The 17880-nt window shown below is 38.9% G+C and overlaps 1 protein-coding gene and 1 pseudogene across 1 annotated transcript; one reads left to right on the top strand and one right to left on the bottom strand.

The window, feature by feature from the left end:
• Positions 1–116: 116 nt before the first annotated feature.
• Positions 117–7945, bottom strand: LOC116026914 (annotated as a pseudogene).
• Positions 7946–16605: 8660 nt separating this feature from the next.
• LOC116026913 (stemmadenine O-acetyltransferase-like) lies at positions 16606–17880 on the top strand. Its single transcript, XM_031268342.1, has 2 exons — positions 16606–17374; positions 17464–17880. The coding sequence occupies exons 1-2, from the start codon at positions 16619–16621 to the stop codon at positions 17878–17880; spliced, it is 1173 nt and encodes a 390-aa protein (XP_031124202.1). The 5' UTR covers positions 16606–16618.

The following is a 17880-nucleotide window of genomic DNA, read 5'->3' as shown; positions in this document are numbered from 1 at the left end:
AAAATTTCTATGTTATTTGGGAGAAAGGTAGATCATTTGATCAATAGAAATAGTTTGCCAGAAGACCAACTTTTAAGCATTCATCAAAACCGATTAAATACATGCAGCCTTTATACGCTTCATCCTGCCCTGCCAACAATACAAACTGCCATTTCGGATTATGACATTTTGTTCGAAGCAATTGTCGATAAAAGGTCAGCCTATGCCTAGTATTGTTGTATGGAATGGTGATGCTATTATCTACATTACAACTATCAGACCGCACTATGGTGAATTTTCAGGCGACTTACTTCTGCTGAGACACCACCTGCGCCTTCTACTTGGTGTTGCAGTGATCAAACCTCTCATTGAACTCGCTGAATCGAGATCCAAATCAGATGCATTGGTGCGACAAGAGAAAGAATCACGCCCATCAGCTTTGTTCATCTGATCAATGAGTGAGTGCCTGACACGATGACTACTAGGCGCAGGACTCCCCGGGATTCTTAACCCGGGAATATGGCATGCTGCTGCTGCTGGGGAATTTGGATTGCTCAAAATGTCCTCTTGCAAAATTTCTCCGATTCTGGTAAGTATGGTAAATGCCAGGTTCCCAAGAACCCGAGAGTATGCTTCTAGTACTGCATGCCCGATATCCTAAGGAAATAAGTAAAGAGTCAGTGCCAAAGACCTTGTGGTCAAGCCGCAGCTGGTGTACACTTCCATATGGAAGGGAGTGGATTCGAGCCTCAGTGGAGGCATCTGTTGACTCTTTGTGCTTCAGTAGGTTGAGAAAGTCAGTAGAACTCAATATTATAAACTTGACGAAAGATCAATTCTATCGAGCTCAAATGTTGGATCTTTAATGAAAGACCAAGACGTTAGAATAGGAGACTTGTCTTCTGCTTGTTCAGCTATTTTTTATTTCCACACGAGAACCGCTGCTTCCAATCTGTTTATGGTCTCCAGGGCGCTGTGCTCGGATCTCAGGTTCAGAGCATCAATCATGTCATCAAATGAAGCCGATTCCACACTCAAAACCTTGTAAAGATCCTCCCCGAGGTTCACCTTAGCAGACTATAGTAACGAAAGCAACAAGTTAGCCAAGAAGCTACAATAAATGCCAGGTGAAGTCGAGCAGAGGTTACTTGCCTTAGGAAGCGCGTCCTTGATGAGCACTGGAACAGGCATTTCGTGCAAGACGTTTTCATTGATAGCTTTAGCGGCTTTGAACATTTGATTCACCAATTTACCGCAATCCATCAGTTTCTTTCTTTCAGCATCACACAGCCCAGTCATTGAATCCAGGGTTTCCTATCAGTCAAGGATACGAGGTAAAACTGTTGTCAATTTGGTCAGGACAAGGTAAAATAGTCATATCTGTTTTTATATACTATTAAAGAGACCACTTACAATAAGCATAGTATCCAATTTCTGAAGAGCTGGCAGATTCATCTGAATGTCGGGGTGAGCTTTTAGTGTCATTATCTGCTCCACTATTTCGTTAGAAACTTAGTGTTGCTTCATTTCGTGTGATGATCTATTGATAGATTATAAGTCGGGAATACCTCAAAAGTGGAGCCGTTATTGCCATTCTGTGTAGCGGGAACCAACTCGACCATATAGTTGGTAGGGGATAGAAACCACTCCATTTCTTGTTGCCATTTCCTCTTCTTCTCCTCTGAAAGTGGTTCCAATTTCCACAGCTCACCAAAAACAGATGCTGTCGAAATTTTTAGTCACATGTTAAGAATGAAAAAGATGGCTTCCAATCCCTCCCCCCCCCCCCCCCCCCCCCCACCCCCCCCCCCCCCCCCCCCCCCCCCCCCCCCCCCCCCCCCCCCCCCCCCCCCCCCCCCCCCCCCCCCCCCCCCCCCCCCCCCCCNTGTGGTCAAGCCGCAGCTGGTGTACACTTCCATATGGAAGGGAGTGGATTCGAGCCTCAGTGGAGGCATCTGTTGACTCTTTGTGCTTCAGTAGGTTGAGAAAGTCAGTAGAACTCAATATTATAAACTTGACGAAAGATCAATTCTATCGAGCTCAAATGTTGGATCTTTAATGAAAGACCAAGACGTTAGAATAGGAGACTTGTCTTCTGCTTGTTCAGCTATTTTTTATTTCCACACGAGAACCGCTGCTTCCAATCTGTTTATGGTCTCCAGGGCGCTGTGCTCGGATCTCAGGTTCAGAGCATCAATCATGTCATCAAATGAAGCCGATTCCACACTCAAAACCTTGTAAAGATCCTCCCCGAGGTTCACCTTAGCAGACTATAGTAACGAAAGCAACAAGTTAGCCAAGAAGCTACAATAAATGCCAGGTGAAGTCGAGCAGAGGTTACTTGCCTTAGGAAGCGCGTCCTTGATGAGCACTGGAACAGGCATTTCGTGCAAGACGTTTTCATTGATAGCTTTAGCGGCTTTGAACATTTGATTCACCAATTTACCGCAATCCATCAGTTTCTTTCTTTCAGCATCACACAGCCCAGTCATTGAATCCAGGGTTTCCTATCAGTCAAGGATACGAGGTAAAACTGTTGTCAATTTGGTCAGGACAAGGTAAAATAGTCATATCTGTTTTTATATACTATTAAAGAGACCACTTACAATAAGCATAGTATCCAATTTCTGAAGAGCTGGCAGATTCATCTGAATGTCGGGGTGAGCTTTTAGTGTCATTATCTGCTCCACTATTTCGTTAGAAACTTAGTGTTGCTTCATTTCGTGTGATGATCTATTGATAGATTATAAGTCGGGAATACCTCAAAAGTGGAGCCGTTATTGCCATTCTGTGTAGCGGGAACCAACTCGACCATATAGTTGGTAGGGGATAGAAACCACTCCATTTCTTGTTGCCATTTCCTCTTCTTCTCCTCTGAAAGTGGTTCCAATTTCCACAGCTCACCAAAAACAGATGCTGTCGAAATTTTTAGTCACATGTTAAGAATGAAAAGATGGCTTCCTAAATCCCCCCCCCCCCCCCCTCCCCTAGAAGAGCTCTTTAACATGTTCTATAGACACAAAGAATCGATTCTCTGGCTTTACAGTTACATTAGTAGCTCGTTTACCAACTGTCCCAAACTATTGTTGGGTTTTTGCCCGAGAGTTTTGGTCTTTAGTCTATAGGCAATCATTATTTCATGGACCATGGTCCACAGCTGTGTGGACCATAAATAAAAAGTACATTTTTAATATACTAAAAGTACATTATTTTTGTACATAACGTACATTATTTTTGTATTGAAGGTTACAAAAATAATGTACTTTTTATTTGTGGTCCACACAGCTGTGTGGACCATGGTCCATGCAATAATTTACAGTCTACCGGAAGGCTAGGCTACCTGAAAGACTTGATATGGCATTTGACAATGTGAGTGCAGTTGAAAGCCCATTGCTGCCTCCTGTCATGTCCTCCCCAAGCAACAACTTTGAGAATTTCACTTTCATGGCTTCCATATCTGAATGCTCAAAGCTCTGTGAAGCCGCCTTCTCCTTGACACAGAAATGTTGAGGGCTCGGGCTCGCGGAGAATTCCCACGTTTCAGGTCCATGGCTGTCCTTCTTCACTGTCGTCCTCTGGGAGGAGAGCGACATGAAAGCAGTGTTGCTAGAAGTGCTGCTCGAATCATCATCGAACAAGGAGTCTGTAGCGCTTTTGTCGCATCTGCTGGTGGATCTTTCATTGTCGTCATACGACTGGCTTTGCTTGATGCAGCTCTCAAGCCCATCATAAGTTGTAACTGAAAACATCATTTATAACCACATGTTACATTAAATAAATATGTCATTATAATGGTCTGTCTGCTAAGCATTACAAATGGATTCATGTTGCATTCACAATGAAAATCTTTCTGTCAAAAGTGTTACTCAAAAACCCCATAGCACCAAGCATACTAAAACAACCAAAGTACCTTAAAAGAGTCTCCTCCTGAATGGGACCTAATCGAGACTTGATAGAATTAGTCTTATCCTAGGGAATACAATTGGTCAAAGCTTCAAAGTTTTTTACTTTACCAACTATGCACCCTATTACAAATCTCGCCCAAACACAAAACTAGAAAGATGTTCAATTATTCACCACACCATCAAAGCACATATTGAAGTAAAAGTGAAAACTTAGGGTGTGTTTGGTTGGTGGGTTTAAGCATAAGGTATGTGTATCAAAGTGATTGTTATTGTTTGGTTGATAGGTTTTTAGAATACTACTATGGGTTTGGAATATCCCATTAATTGGAAAACCCATACCCTAATGAAATAAGGGTTTCATTTTCCTTCCTCCTTTCTTCCCCAACAATTAATAATCATTCCCATTTCACCATACTACCAAACATGCAAAATATTTTCACCAAAATCCATTACCCTTACCAAGTATTTGATACCCATACCGATTCCGATTTCGATTCCCATGTGCGAACCAAACACACCCAAATTTGAACCAATTCAATATGAGTAGTCAATGTCAAACACGTTACAATTCAAGGAGGCTGTACTCGGTACATAAAGGAACGAGAAGGCGGGAAATAAGCCAACCACACGAGGATTCTGCACAATAGATATATCTAAACAGGAAATGAAAGCATTTCAAAATATGAGTCCCAAAGACAGTAAATTCTCAGGCCCCAGTAGCTATTCAATGCTGTCATGGAATAGTGCTGGTGCTTTTAATACAGAAAATACTATAGGGAGGTCCACCATATTTATCAACTCACAAAATCCATGCAAAACCCAACTAAGATCACAAGGCGGGGTTTACCCAGTACACACCCTCGCATAATGGATGCAGATTTCCATCGTCACTCAACTAAGCCATAATCACATTATTATGTTACTAATTAACTTATAGCTTAGCTTAACAAAAACAACTAATTTCCATAATTCCACCCCCAGAAGTAGATTTCAACTTATTGCACTGCATATACATACAGCTTTGCAGGCCTGAAAATGCCTTACAGCTTCTGGGTCCCACCAAAGATTCTTCACCATGTAGGAAAAGGAATCATTTACACTCCCAGTTTCAACAGATTGTTTCTTTGTATTTGGTTATTGTTAGATCTATAGACTTTTCTAGTTGCCTAACATATCAAGATTCTATCGACATCTTGCTCATAAAGTCAGAAAAACGAGAAGAAAGCAGGCACATAAGACTGGAAGTTAAACTTGTATCTATTGTATTACTGGCCTAAATATCGTTTTCTGGACATTTCTTTAAGCTAGATCCAGAAAACAAGTGGATTCACATTTTCACTTGCAACGACAGTGATCAAGAACGAGCCATGTACTAAGATCAGGTGATGCGAATCTAGTTAGCCCGATCTTCTCTTCACACTCTAATTTAAAAAGGATTTTAAAATGGTTTATTCGGTTGGGTGAGTTTGATTTGGAAGGTTTAATTTAGGTTGGGTAAAGGGTTGTTTTTGGGTTTTGATGTATAACGGTTTGCCACGTTCGGCTGTAGAACGATAAAAACCGGGGATGACGCCACAAGGATGGTAATTTCCTTGATAAATCAAGTTTGCCATGATCCACTCATCACGGCCGAACTCATTCTGAGTTCCAGAAAACACTTAGTTTTCTATCTCAAAAATTCTCTACTGTATATTCCATTTGGCCTGCAATGGCCTTAAATAGTCATTAACAAGCAGATTACAACCACATGATTGAGATAATTATTTAGAATATGATAAAATAATCCTAACTAACAAACTAGGATAAACATAAAATTTAATATAATTCTAACAAACTAAATCTAAAATAATTATAAAATAATCATCCTAATTAATTAATAAAACTAATTTTAAAATATTCCAACAGCCAATTATTGATTCTTGTGCCCACAACATCAGGATTTCGCTAAGTTGCTCGGGGGAAGTAGAGATTGCCACTCCACTTTACCTTTCACATTAGGAAATATTGAATCATATCACCTAGTAGTTTTCGGGATCTGCCAGACATGAAATAAAAGCTCATGGACAATGGGGTAGATGTTGACATGTACATTGTTGCCTCCATTGACAAATAAATGTGAACAGATCAAATACGGCATGGTTATTTAAAAAAAAAAAAAAAGGGTTGTGGTGAGTAGTCAAGTCAGAACATTAAATTCAATTTGCTATCAAACTTTTCTGCAATTTTGGGGTATGGACACACCCTCATCCTCAGGTCAGGAAACATATAAATTTAACCCCGCTATTTACCTCCTCTACCAAGACTCCAGGACAGAGAGTAGTTGGTGGAGTCCCCAAATTTACCTCCTCTGTCATAAGGCAAGGTGGCAAAACTCTTGAGATTAGAGTCCAACGCATTTTTTTTTAATAAAGTGAGTGACAAGGGAAACCAACAGCCACTATCTATCTAAAGGTGTGTACCATGTAAACCTTGTCTTGTAACTCTAGCCACCAAAGGACTACAGCGAGGTAAACTAGCCTAGGTTATCCTAGCTGACTGGTTCAAACCAAGAAGCCGATAGGCCACTCTAGCTGGAGTTGAACTTGTAACTTTATGATTAAGTCAACAATCTGACTAAATTGGCTGAATTTGCTCCTATTAGGGTCCTTAAAGGAGCTAAGTTTTATCATGATTTAACAAGACTACAAGGCAGGAGTGGCGGGGCCCTCAGGGCAGGGTTCAATCATTCTTGGGAACCAGATCAGTTTAAATCACATTCTAACATAGACCAGGCCTGTACACCCTCACATTTTATCTACTGCATTACAGGCTTACAGCTAATCCATGTGCTGGTGGTTCTTACTACAGACAAACAAGCATGCATAAACAATGCACTCAAAGTGAATTAGTCCCAGTACAAATGCACACCATATATCACCACAACATACTTAACAATGAAACCACTGCAGATTATGGAGTAACTTAAGGAGATTTCACTATACACACCCAAAAATAAAAGAAAAAAAAAATATAACACTTTTTTAGAAAGCTTACTCTTTTGTTCATCAAAGTCAAAACTTATCTCTCTTTCTCTTGTACAACAGGCCAGTCTGCTTCTCAGGATAGTCATCCCTCCTCGTGAATAACAGATTCCTGCAAATACCCTTTCACAAGAAAATTAAGTTGCAAGCTATAAACTTATTAAACCATTAAGCTTAAAGTAAGATATCATATAATATTCTTGAAAATGTATTTTCTAAGTGGGACAATTTAAGCTTAATAATAATAAAAGATTAAGACAACCCAAAACCTAAATCGAGTTAGATTTCAAGATCCCACAAATTAAGAACAGTGGTCCCAACTGGGTTACTCAACATTAGGGATCCGAGTTGACTCAGAGATTGGTATTAAATATTGAAAACAAGAATAAAATAAGGATCTGAGTTTCCCATTTTCTGCTCTATAGAGACTCAAAAACTGTTCAAAATCTTTTTACCATTATTAAAGCTCAGAAAGTGAAAAAGAAAAAGTGGTAAAAAGGTGAACTTTATGATAGTTCTGAAAGATGGACACTTGTACAGTGAGATTTTGGGAGGGAAAAGAAAAAGAAACTGGAAAGAAATGCAGAAAAATTAAGAAAAGGAAATACTTTAAATGCTTGATATGATCAGAATTTCACTATCTCACACCCAAAGAAGCCATCTTTTTTGTCTGTCACATTAGATTTACCAAAATTTGGGATTAGCTTAGAGCATTCAAAGCTGATAACTGTTTTCCTTTTAAAAGAAGTGGTTGTTGATGGGGGAAATAATGTGGCTTTCATTGATATCTTAGCTTCTACTTATTATATCTCATAATGCCAATGCTTCTTACCTCAGAAACTAAAACCAAAAATTTTTTAAATGCTAAAAAGGGGCTGAAGAATGTGATTGCTCATTGCAGACAAACCAAAAACTTTAAAAAAAATTTAAAAAGAGAATCTGGCTGGGTGTAAAGCAGAGAAAAAAGCTAAGCTGGTGTCAATGTGATTTCTTACATGAAAATTGACCAACAAATGAAACCCACCAAGGATAGTAACTGAGAATTCAAATGAAGAAAAGCTAAGAGCAGAGTTGAAGTGTGAAAATCATAAAATGGTGAGTGAGAGAAGAAGCTAGCAGAGACTCACAGACCTGGATGATGATGAGAAAATGGAGTTAATTTAAGAACCTTCAAAATGCGACAGCGAAAAAGATCAGTAAGTGTGGGAGTGTTGATTCATTTGTTAATGATAATTGTGTTTCTTGTGAGGAGGACTCCCTTTGCATTGATGTTTCTACTACTTGTGATTATGCTTGCTTTAATTTTCGGGAGGATGATTCCGTAGAAACTTGTGATATATTGATTGATAATTGTAAGGATTCTCTGTTGTTTAAAGATGAATATGATTGTTTTAAATTTTTGGAAGATGAATCCTTTGACTTAAATGAAAATGAGTTGATGAGTGAGGGGGATAATGTTTCATTTTACTCATGTGAGGATGAGGGTGAACCGTTGAGTCCAATTGAATGGGGAAATGAGATGAGTGAATGTAAGGAAGAGATGGTGGAATACAGAGAGATTTTCACGTTTGATTTAATTGAGAAAGTTGAGTGGGGAGACTTTGCTAAGTTTGAAATTGAAAATGGGAGTGAGGTGATATGGTATCAACCCTATGCTAAAAATGAAAAGATGTTTTGGGGTGGAAGAGAGAATGGGGAATAAGGAAAATTCACACCATCATAGAGGAATTAAGGAGGGTGTTTGAGTCTAAAATTCTTTCATTAATGCATATTGTTCTTCCCTTATTTGGTTGGGAATTCAAGGATGTCCAACATCTTGGGGCATTCCTTGAAGCAAAGGTACATGGGACACTTGGTAAGGTCCCGAAATTGGTGTGTTTCGAAGGATAGAGCACACCACGTCTAGCCAGAGACGTTAAACGTGGCACACTTGGGAGGTATTCCCAACGTTATCCTTAGATGTTAGAACTTTATTTCTTGTTTACTTTTTCTTTTCCTTCATTTATTAGCAATTTTCTTTTTAGAATAGCCTTGTTTGAGCTAACATTGCAGGTGATTTTGGTGCTAAGCCATTACGAATTGAGCTAAACCGGATCAAAAGTGGAAGGCAAAAGCCGGGAGACAAAGAAAGTGATCAGCATTGTTGTCCACGTTGCCCCACACGTGTGGTGACAACGTGAAACCTTTCCAGTGCTGATCCACGTGGACATACACGCGACGTGGACAGGTCCTGACAATTTGTTGAGCATCGTGTTCTTTTTCATCCAATTTTTATGAGTCTCCAAGGTTTGGATGTGTCAAGAATCATCCCCTATCTAGATTTACATATCTTTCTTGTTACTTTTGTTTTAATTACTTACCTTGTTTTAGGATTTATGCTTTCATTATGAATAAAAGGACTTCTGTCAAGCATTGCACGTCAATTGGTTGTCTTCTTGCACTAACATTGTTTCATGTAGCTTGGAGAACGAAGGCAAAAGAGATGTTGGAAGCTTAAAGTGTGGAAATGAAGGGATGCTTACTTGGTTGTAAACCTCTTATCCCTTCTACCTTTTCATGCCTCATTTTTCAATTCTAAAGTGTGGAAATTGAGTTGTTGTACATGTTCCTTGTATACTTGATAAGCACATACTATTTTGCACCCACAAAATGCTATGTTGTTGATACCCCACACCCCCGAAAATACTTCTAAAGTGTGGAAAGGGTTTGATTGATTTTGAATGACCATGCTCCTTTGTTCCACTTGATCCTCAAGGCAACATCGAGGATGATGCTTGTTTTAAAGTGTGGAAAGGATGCACGTTGTGCTTAAATTGTCTTGTTTGCTTGATTGATTTATTGGTCTTGTCTTATGGGTGTGTTTGATATCTGGAGAGTGTGTCATTGTTCACATTATCTAGGGAGAATGTTAATCATATGCCAAAAATAAAAATTTTTTCTCTTTGAATATCCATGGGAAGTACCCCTTCTTTACCAAGCAATTGCTTAGACCAAATGAGCTTTAAATTCTTGTATACTTGCATGATATTCACCTCTTATTTTGCTTAGACCTTAGTCAATGATCTCTCGAAGTGGGAGTGTGCACCCCTTAATTTTAGAAAGATAAGTGAAAGCGAAGCCCGGAATTGAACTAATCTTGGTAAGGCATGGGGCAAAAGGTGAGCCTGTAAGTGAGCTTAAAGTGAAAAATCCCTTAATCCCAAGAAAAGGGCATGAGGGGATGTATGGAGAAACAGTAGAAAAGGCAAAAGGCCAATCCTAGAGATAAAAACTGAGGAAAGCCATATCGCTGGGTTGTGTTCAACCATAGTCTTTGGAAAAGAAAAAGCTATACTTGGAGTCGATTGTCCACATAAAATCATCCCAGGAGATGAGAAAAATAGAGCGGAGGTGAGTCGCTTCGCTAGGATTTGGACACCCATTGTACTGTCTTCGAAAAAGCATGGAGCTCCATGTGAAGTCGGGTCGCACAATGGCGTTATCCTAGGAAGTGAGAAGAAAGAGTGACCTCCCAAGCCATTGACGGTGAGCGGTCCATGTCCCTACCCTCACTTATTTTACTTGTTGGGCTTTGACGTTTGGTTGAAAAGTATTGGTTGAGGTGTGCACATCGTTCCCACTAGGGGGCTCGGCTTAAAGGCCTTTGTAAAATCTAAGGTGAATCTAACTTGGATTGCATGCTTGGTTGTATGAAGGGTGTGTGTGTTGCATTGTACAAATGAGACCTTAGGGGTTTTGCTTCGTTTATATATTCTTAGAGTGTATGGCATGTGGTTACCATTCTTTGTAGATAATGTGGAGAATTTCACCCACTCCGTTGGCTACACCCTAGAGTTGATAGACCGTTTAATTGATTGAGTAACACAGCTATTTTTGGCACTTAAATGATTAGCGTTTGATTGTAAATTGCTTGAGGACAAGCAAGATTAAAGTGTGGAAACTTTGATAAGTACCAAAAGTAGCCGTGTTTGAGGGATAATTTAGGTGTGAAATATGCTATATTAGATGTCCATTAGGCCTAAAAACTTGTTAGATTTGGACAATTTCATTGCATATAGGTCTAGGGACTAATTGTATGCGTTTCTATATAATTTGCACGAAGCTAAAATTTCGCAGGGCATTCCGGCGACACCTCAGTAAAAAAGGGCGTAACCGGAGCTAGGAATGTCCGAATGAGGCGAGGCAAGTTGCTATGGAACCGCATCGTCGAGGGCTACAACTTAGAAGATCAGAAGACAACAGAAGCAAATTTTAGGTCCACGCAGCCCACACGCGTGGTTGAATGCGTGGATGAAATCCAGTAAGCGTCCACGCCCACAACCACGCGTGGTGGCCGCGTGGACGAGACACAACGCAGAAATTTTTAGGGCGAAATTCCGAAGACTATTTAAGGATGCTTGATAGGATTTTTTAGGACAACTCATATTTTTTTGACCTAATTTTCTTTAGCCTCTTCCCCTTTGGGGGAAATCCCCATATTTTCTTTCCTTAGATTAGAATAGATTAGATTAGATAAAATTTCCATAGATTGAAGAAGAAAGATGAAGAAGAAGATATAGTAGATCAAGTGGTTCCTTAGGTACAATACTCAACTCTTTATCTTGAAAGATTGAAACTTTAATATATTTGTTTTGGTTATTTTCCTTTGTTTGATCTTGGATTTGATTATGTTTGAGTAGATTAGTAGAGGGATTGTTTGCCCCACATTAGCCATTGTGATTGATGATTGAATTCTTTCATTTGCTTGTGAGAATGAAGTAGGCTTTTTAGTCTTGTGTGGATGATGTTCTTTGTGATTTGCTTCTATTTCCGGCCGGGATAGATAGTAGAATTTGTGAAAGTGATTGTGTGCGCGATAGCGGCCTCTCACGAGTCCAACTCATCCACATCCCCGCCCTCTATCCGAAAGGATTAGGTCCGGGAGGAGTGGTAGGCAAGGTGTTCGATAAAATGCCTCAACCGAATGAGGATTGAGAGTCCAAGTGTGACGTCACTTAGTATTGATACCGTGACTCCCGTGACCATTCCCGGACCTCGTTTTTACAACCCCTATTGTGGTCAATTGTATAGGCTAACTAAGGCATTCAACCCCCTTGTTCTTTTAAACCTTTTTCCTATTAAATTCACTTTTGCAACCCCCAATCCATGACCCAAATGTCTCCTAGCGATTCTCGTAAGTCTTGCCTATTAACCTCCTAAATGACAACACTAATTCGCTCCAATTTGTCACCCTTGAGAGACACGACACTCGGGGACTTTTCCTCGTTTTACCACTTATCCACCTCACCACGAACAACTACCTTCAGCCCATTTTATCAGTCGTCTCGACGAGGTAGAAGTCTGGTGGATGGTGCCAATAGGCTGATTGGTGAGCACTCAGATGGTTCTCCCTTGGAAGTAAGGGGTGAGTTTCTTCGCAGCGATGTATAATGCAAAAATGACCTTTTCTAGCCGAGAATACTAGACTTCTGGTCCTTGCAAAGCATGATTGAAAGATTATACGGGCCTCTAAACTCCCTGGGGGTCGATACGACACAAAACTGCACTCATCGCCCGGTTTGATGCTGACAGGTAGACATGCAACTCTTCGCCAGGTTTCGATCCGAACAAAACAATACATACATATATATATATATATCCGTGCGAAGACAATTTCCTGTGCGGGAGTGCGGTTAACAGAAAAGGACGCACCTTAAGTGCAGAAATGACACACCTTAAGTATAGAATTTACGCACCTTAAGTCTCAACATGTGCACCTTAAGTGTTAACTGATGCACCTTAAGGTTTAAAACTGACGCACCGTAAGCTTTAAAAATAACGCACCTTAAGTTTTAGAGTTAAGCACCTTAAACTGTATGCACCTACCGCTACACACACACACACATATATAGAGGGTTCGTTTCAGGTGTGATCATTGCTATCATGTGAACCTGTGAACCCCTACGCACCGTTAAGATGTGAGATTGGACGACAAAGATCTGAGGAGTGGTGCAGTGATGCATATTTACTAGGTCAAAATCATTATACATCACAAGATCAAGCAACATCAACGGTGCATAATGGGTACACAACTTGACATGATAACATTGGTTCACATTTGAAAATAAACACACACACACACACACATATAAGTCTGCTCAAATGCGGTCACGCCCTCCCGAGCGGTTAGTGCGACCACTTGAAATATGCACCAATAGTATTAACAAAAGGCAACAATAGTGTTAGGACAATGCACAACAATAAAATGCACAAATACACCTAAGAATGCACAACACGCCCAAAATAATTCACCATAACTCCCCACACCTAATTGTGCATTTTTCGAACACTGTGTGGTGCTTTTATGATTACATAATGGTGCATTTTTTGGTGATGCGTACCTAATGGTGCATATTTGTGTTGTGCATTTTCTAACATTGTTGGTCCATATTTGCTTAACTATTGGTGCGACCGCATTGACCGCACGTTGTGGCGCGGTTACACCTGAACTATGCTCATATATATATAGAATTTCGCTCATATGCAGTCAATGTCTGGCATGCAGTCGTGTGGCCTAATCTTTGCTGTTCGATTATTGTCATCCAACGGCAGCCAACAGCTTAGTACACCACATATCACTAAAAAATACACCACAGAACACTAAAAATGCACTACATAACACTTATAAATGGACTACACACTAGCATGTAATACATCCTGCTGACAGGTCTATTGAACCCGTCGACGAGTTTGACACCCCCGTTGAATGCACCACGCATCACTCAAAAATATACCACAGGGCACTCAAAAATGCACCAAAGGTTCACTAAGGGATGAACATCACTAACTGGAAGGTAAACTTAATCCGAAATGTAACCTAAGGATATTTAATTTTGAAAGATTGTGAATAGTTGAAATGTCATCTTTGAGAAGTTAAGATCTGGAAAGCTAAAAATTCGAGATTTAGATTTAGATATTCACATAATAATTGCAATGTACAACGTGTAATTAATTAGAGACTACATATGATAGCTCACCAAAAAAAAAAGGAATAAGGTTCAAATTGGCCGCTGAACGTAACCTGAAAGTGTACTTAGGTCACTGAACGAAAAACATGTGCAATTAGGCCACTGAACACTTCAAAATGCATGCAATTTTACCTGATAGCAGGTTACCTTCCATTTCATCAGGTTGCCTGCTTACATGGATGGTGAGTTGACATTTTAAAATATTTTTATAATAATAAACTTTAAAATGAAAAATTAAAAATTAAATAAAAATATTAAAAAATAATATTAAAAATATTAATATTAAAAAATTTAAATATTACTCCCTCAGTCCCGATTTGTTTGTCCACTTTACTTTTAGCACGCATATTTATGAAACAATAGAAAAGGACATCACTTTCCAATTTTACCCTTCTTGCTAAAACACCACCCACTTCCATCCTAGCATGTTTCTTCTTGCTTGTGATTTTGTAAAAGCCAAACCTCAAAATGCAAATTACGCAAGATGGGAAGTTTCTTTCTTTGTTTTTTTTTTTTTTTGGTGTGGAAACGAAATGGAAAGTTTTTGAAAAGTGGAGTTGAAGAAAAATGAAAATAATGGTGATAGACTACTTCACAGAACTAGATAAATAGGAATCCGCCATGGAGTTTAAAAAAAAAAAAAAAGGAATCCGCCATGGAAATGGACATAGATCTAGATCAATGATATGGAAGTTGTATAGATCTTTAGCAAGATTTCCTCTGTGGCGCAACTGAGCACCATCGCCTCACCGATGAAAAAAATTCTCCTTTCTTGTAGCTAAACGAATCTCTATTGACTACGGAGTATATATTGTGTCTATGAATATTTTCTAATTTTGTTGAAGGAGATGAGAGCACAGAGATTTAAGTTTGAAAAAGAAAAGCATGAGGAAGTCTGAAATGGGTTTACAGAATACATAATGAAAGAGATAATGGTTTGAAAAAGTAAAATGTGGAAAACACAAGAAAGGTACACATTTTTCAATAAAGTAAAAAAGCATTCTGATTGTTTTGAAAGGCCACAAGGGTAGTTTGGGAAAAATATAGAGATAGTAGTGTTTATTTTAGGAAAGTGGACAAAATTTTGGGACGGATTAAAAAGGAAAGTAAGACAGGTAAAATGGGACGGAGGGAGTAATAATAAAAATTAATGTTTTTTTTAATTTTTAAATTTTATTTTTAATATGTACTAAATAATAAACTTTAAAAATAAAAATTAATTACAAATATTAAAATATTAATATTAAAAATAATATTTGAAAATTAATCATTTTTTAATTTTTAATTTTTTATATTTATTATTAAAAAATTATTTTAAAATGCCACATCACCATCCATGTAAGCATACAACCTGATGAAATGGAAGGTAACCTGCTATCAGGTGAAATTGCATCCATTTGGAGTGTCTAGTGGCCTAATTACACATTTTTTTCGTTCAGTGGCCTAATTGCACTTTCAAGTTACGTTCAATGGCCAATTTGAACCTTATTTCAAAAAAGAAAAACAGACTACATATGATATAATACAAAAAAAAAATACAAATATAGTTGTAGCAAACTACTACCATATAGAGTACAACACAACGAGAGCAAAAACAATTAAGCAGTAAACCTATTGCAACCTATATAAACACATTTCACAACACTACAAAAGTTCCTCTTAATAAATTTGTTGGAAAAGGCCGGTAATCAATATCAGTAAACAATGGAGATTTTTGACCTTATATATCCCAGAACCATATGGGGAAGCAATACTATTTGTCCTTATAGAAAATCATTTTTTATGCTGTTTTATAATCCAACGCTACCTCAAAGTGGTAAATAACCATAAGCAAGTAGTGTAGCTCGAATCTTTATATATATATATATATATAGAATAATGTGTGAGATTAATAAACTGAGTCTAATTGACAATTTGACATACACTATATCATACTAAGTGTACAAACTGTACATACATTTAATATATTTAAAATAAAAAGTTAATTAACATAATTTATTTAAGTGCATTTGGAAGAATAATTGGAGTGATTCACTAGATCAATCTTTTTCTTTTTTAGACAAAAATGTGAAATCGCTCACCCGAGGTGTCAACCATGGTTACTCAACTGATCAACAGAAGCTAGACTTTTGTTCAGTGCGCACAAGGAAACCCCTCATTTTGAGAGGTTGTCTCTATACCGTCTTGTCAATACTAGATTATTGATCTCTTGTCATAAATTTTACCTCTTTGGCCAGTTGAACTGTCCATGCAGGCATATCAATCAGTTTCTAAAGGATATGATCGTTTGGATGAATTGCGCTTTGAGCAATAAGAGCAATACATACACTACACAAATCGAAGAATATAATATTTTTCAACTAGAGGGATAAAATAAAAGTCATATGAGATTGGTGAGTCGTTAGTTCCAATCTCATCGCTATCACCATTCTGCCAAAAGAAAGCTTAATTGGTGAGTATGCTTCAAATAGGATTTGATTAGTTATTTGTGCACAAGAAAAAAGGTACAAACTTTTGAAAGTCAATTATTAATCCAATAAATGTAACAATTTTTTATGCATATATACGCCAGGACAAACTATGGACCACTGCGTGCCTAAGGAATCTTTCTTTGTTAAATTCTAAAGGAATCTATATATAACATACATTCAACAAATCAAAGCATGCATCAATTCAAGATTGTGATAGAAAAGCTCTAAAAATAGCAATGGAAGTCACAGTTGTCTCCAAGGAGAGAATTACACCTTCCAACTCAACACCCCAAAGCCATAGATATCACAAACTTTCCCTCTTAGATAAATTAGCTCCACATGGTTATACCCCAGTCCTCCTTTTCTACTCCACCACCTTTGACTTGGAAGAGAGATACAATAAGCTTAGGGCATCCCTTGCGGAAACCCTAAACCACATGTATCAACTAGCCGGGCGAGTTGGGGCCAAACATTCAGTCATGTGCAACGACCAAGGCGTTGATTTGATCCTCGCCAAAGTTGGGCAAGACATGTCAAAGGTGACCAAGCACCCGAGGATCGAAACCCTGAGACAACTTCTACCCGTGAAGCCAGAGACAACGTTGGACGAGGATGGTGTACTTGTAGCGGTACAAATCAACACGTTTGCCTGTGGTGGAACCGCGGTTGGCCTTTGTATCAACCATGTCATTGCATATGGTTGGTCGCTCGCGGTTTTCCTCAACACTTGGGCAGGCATCAATCGCCACGACGAAAAGGCAACTAAAGGGTTTGTGCTAGACAGCACTTCCATCTTCCCAGAATGCAGAGGAAATGGCAGAGATGTTTCCATGCTGCCATTGAACTTAGAAGCCCAAGCCCCCAAGATTGAGTCCCGGAGATTCGTGTTTAATGAGGATAAAGTGATGGGCATAAAGGAGAAGATGGGTGCCATTAAAGGGGGAAACAATTCCAATATCCTCCCCTCCCGGATCGAAGCCGTGTCAGCATTTGTATGGGCAGTAGTTATCAAAGCCCATCAAGAAACAAACATCAATGTTAAGACACATGTGATGACAAGTGCAATTAACATGAGGAAAAGAATGAAACCTCCACTCCCACCACAAACCATAGGGAATGTTTTCCATGTCATATAGACTATAAACTGCTAACTGAGAGGGTACAAAGATCAATCAGCACGGCAAAAGACGGGTACACGAAGATCATGGGGGAGCTTGATGAGTATTTTAGGAGACTTGGGGATGAAGAGAAGAGGGAGGATGTGGGAATGCTTAAAGTAAGCAGTTGGTGTAGGTTCCCTTTCTATGAAGTTGATTTTGGGTGGGGAAAGCCCATATGGGTAGCAAATGCAATAAAGGCTATGAATGTGGCAATTTTTATGGACACTGGTGATGAAAAGGGAATAGAAGCATGGGTGGGATTATCAGAGGAATGCATGCTTAAGGTTGAGAAAAACCAAGACTTCCTTGCCCATGTTTCTTTTTGCCAATCTGTTTGA

This window comes from Ipomoea triloba, chromosome 8 (genome assembly GCF_003576645.1).
Source record: "Ipomoea triloba cultivar NCNSP0323 chromosome 8, ASM357664v1".
Lineage (NCBI taxonomy): Eukaryota > Viridiplantae > Streptophyta > Magnoliopsida > Solanales > Convolvulaceae > Ipomoea > Ipomoea triloba.
The sequence above is the reverse complement of the archived record's forward strand: the minus strand, read 5'-3'. Positions and strand labels throughout refer to the sequence as shown.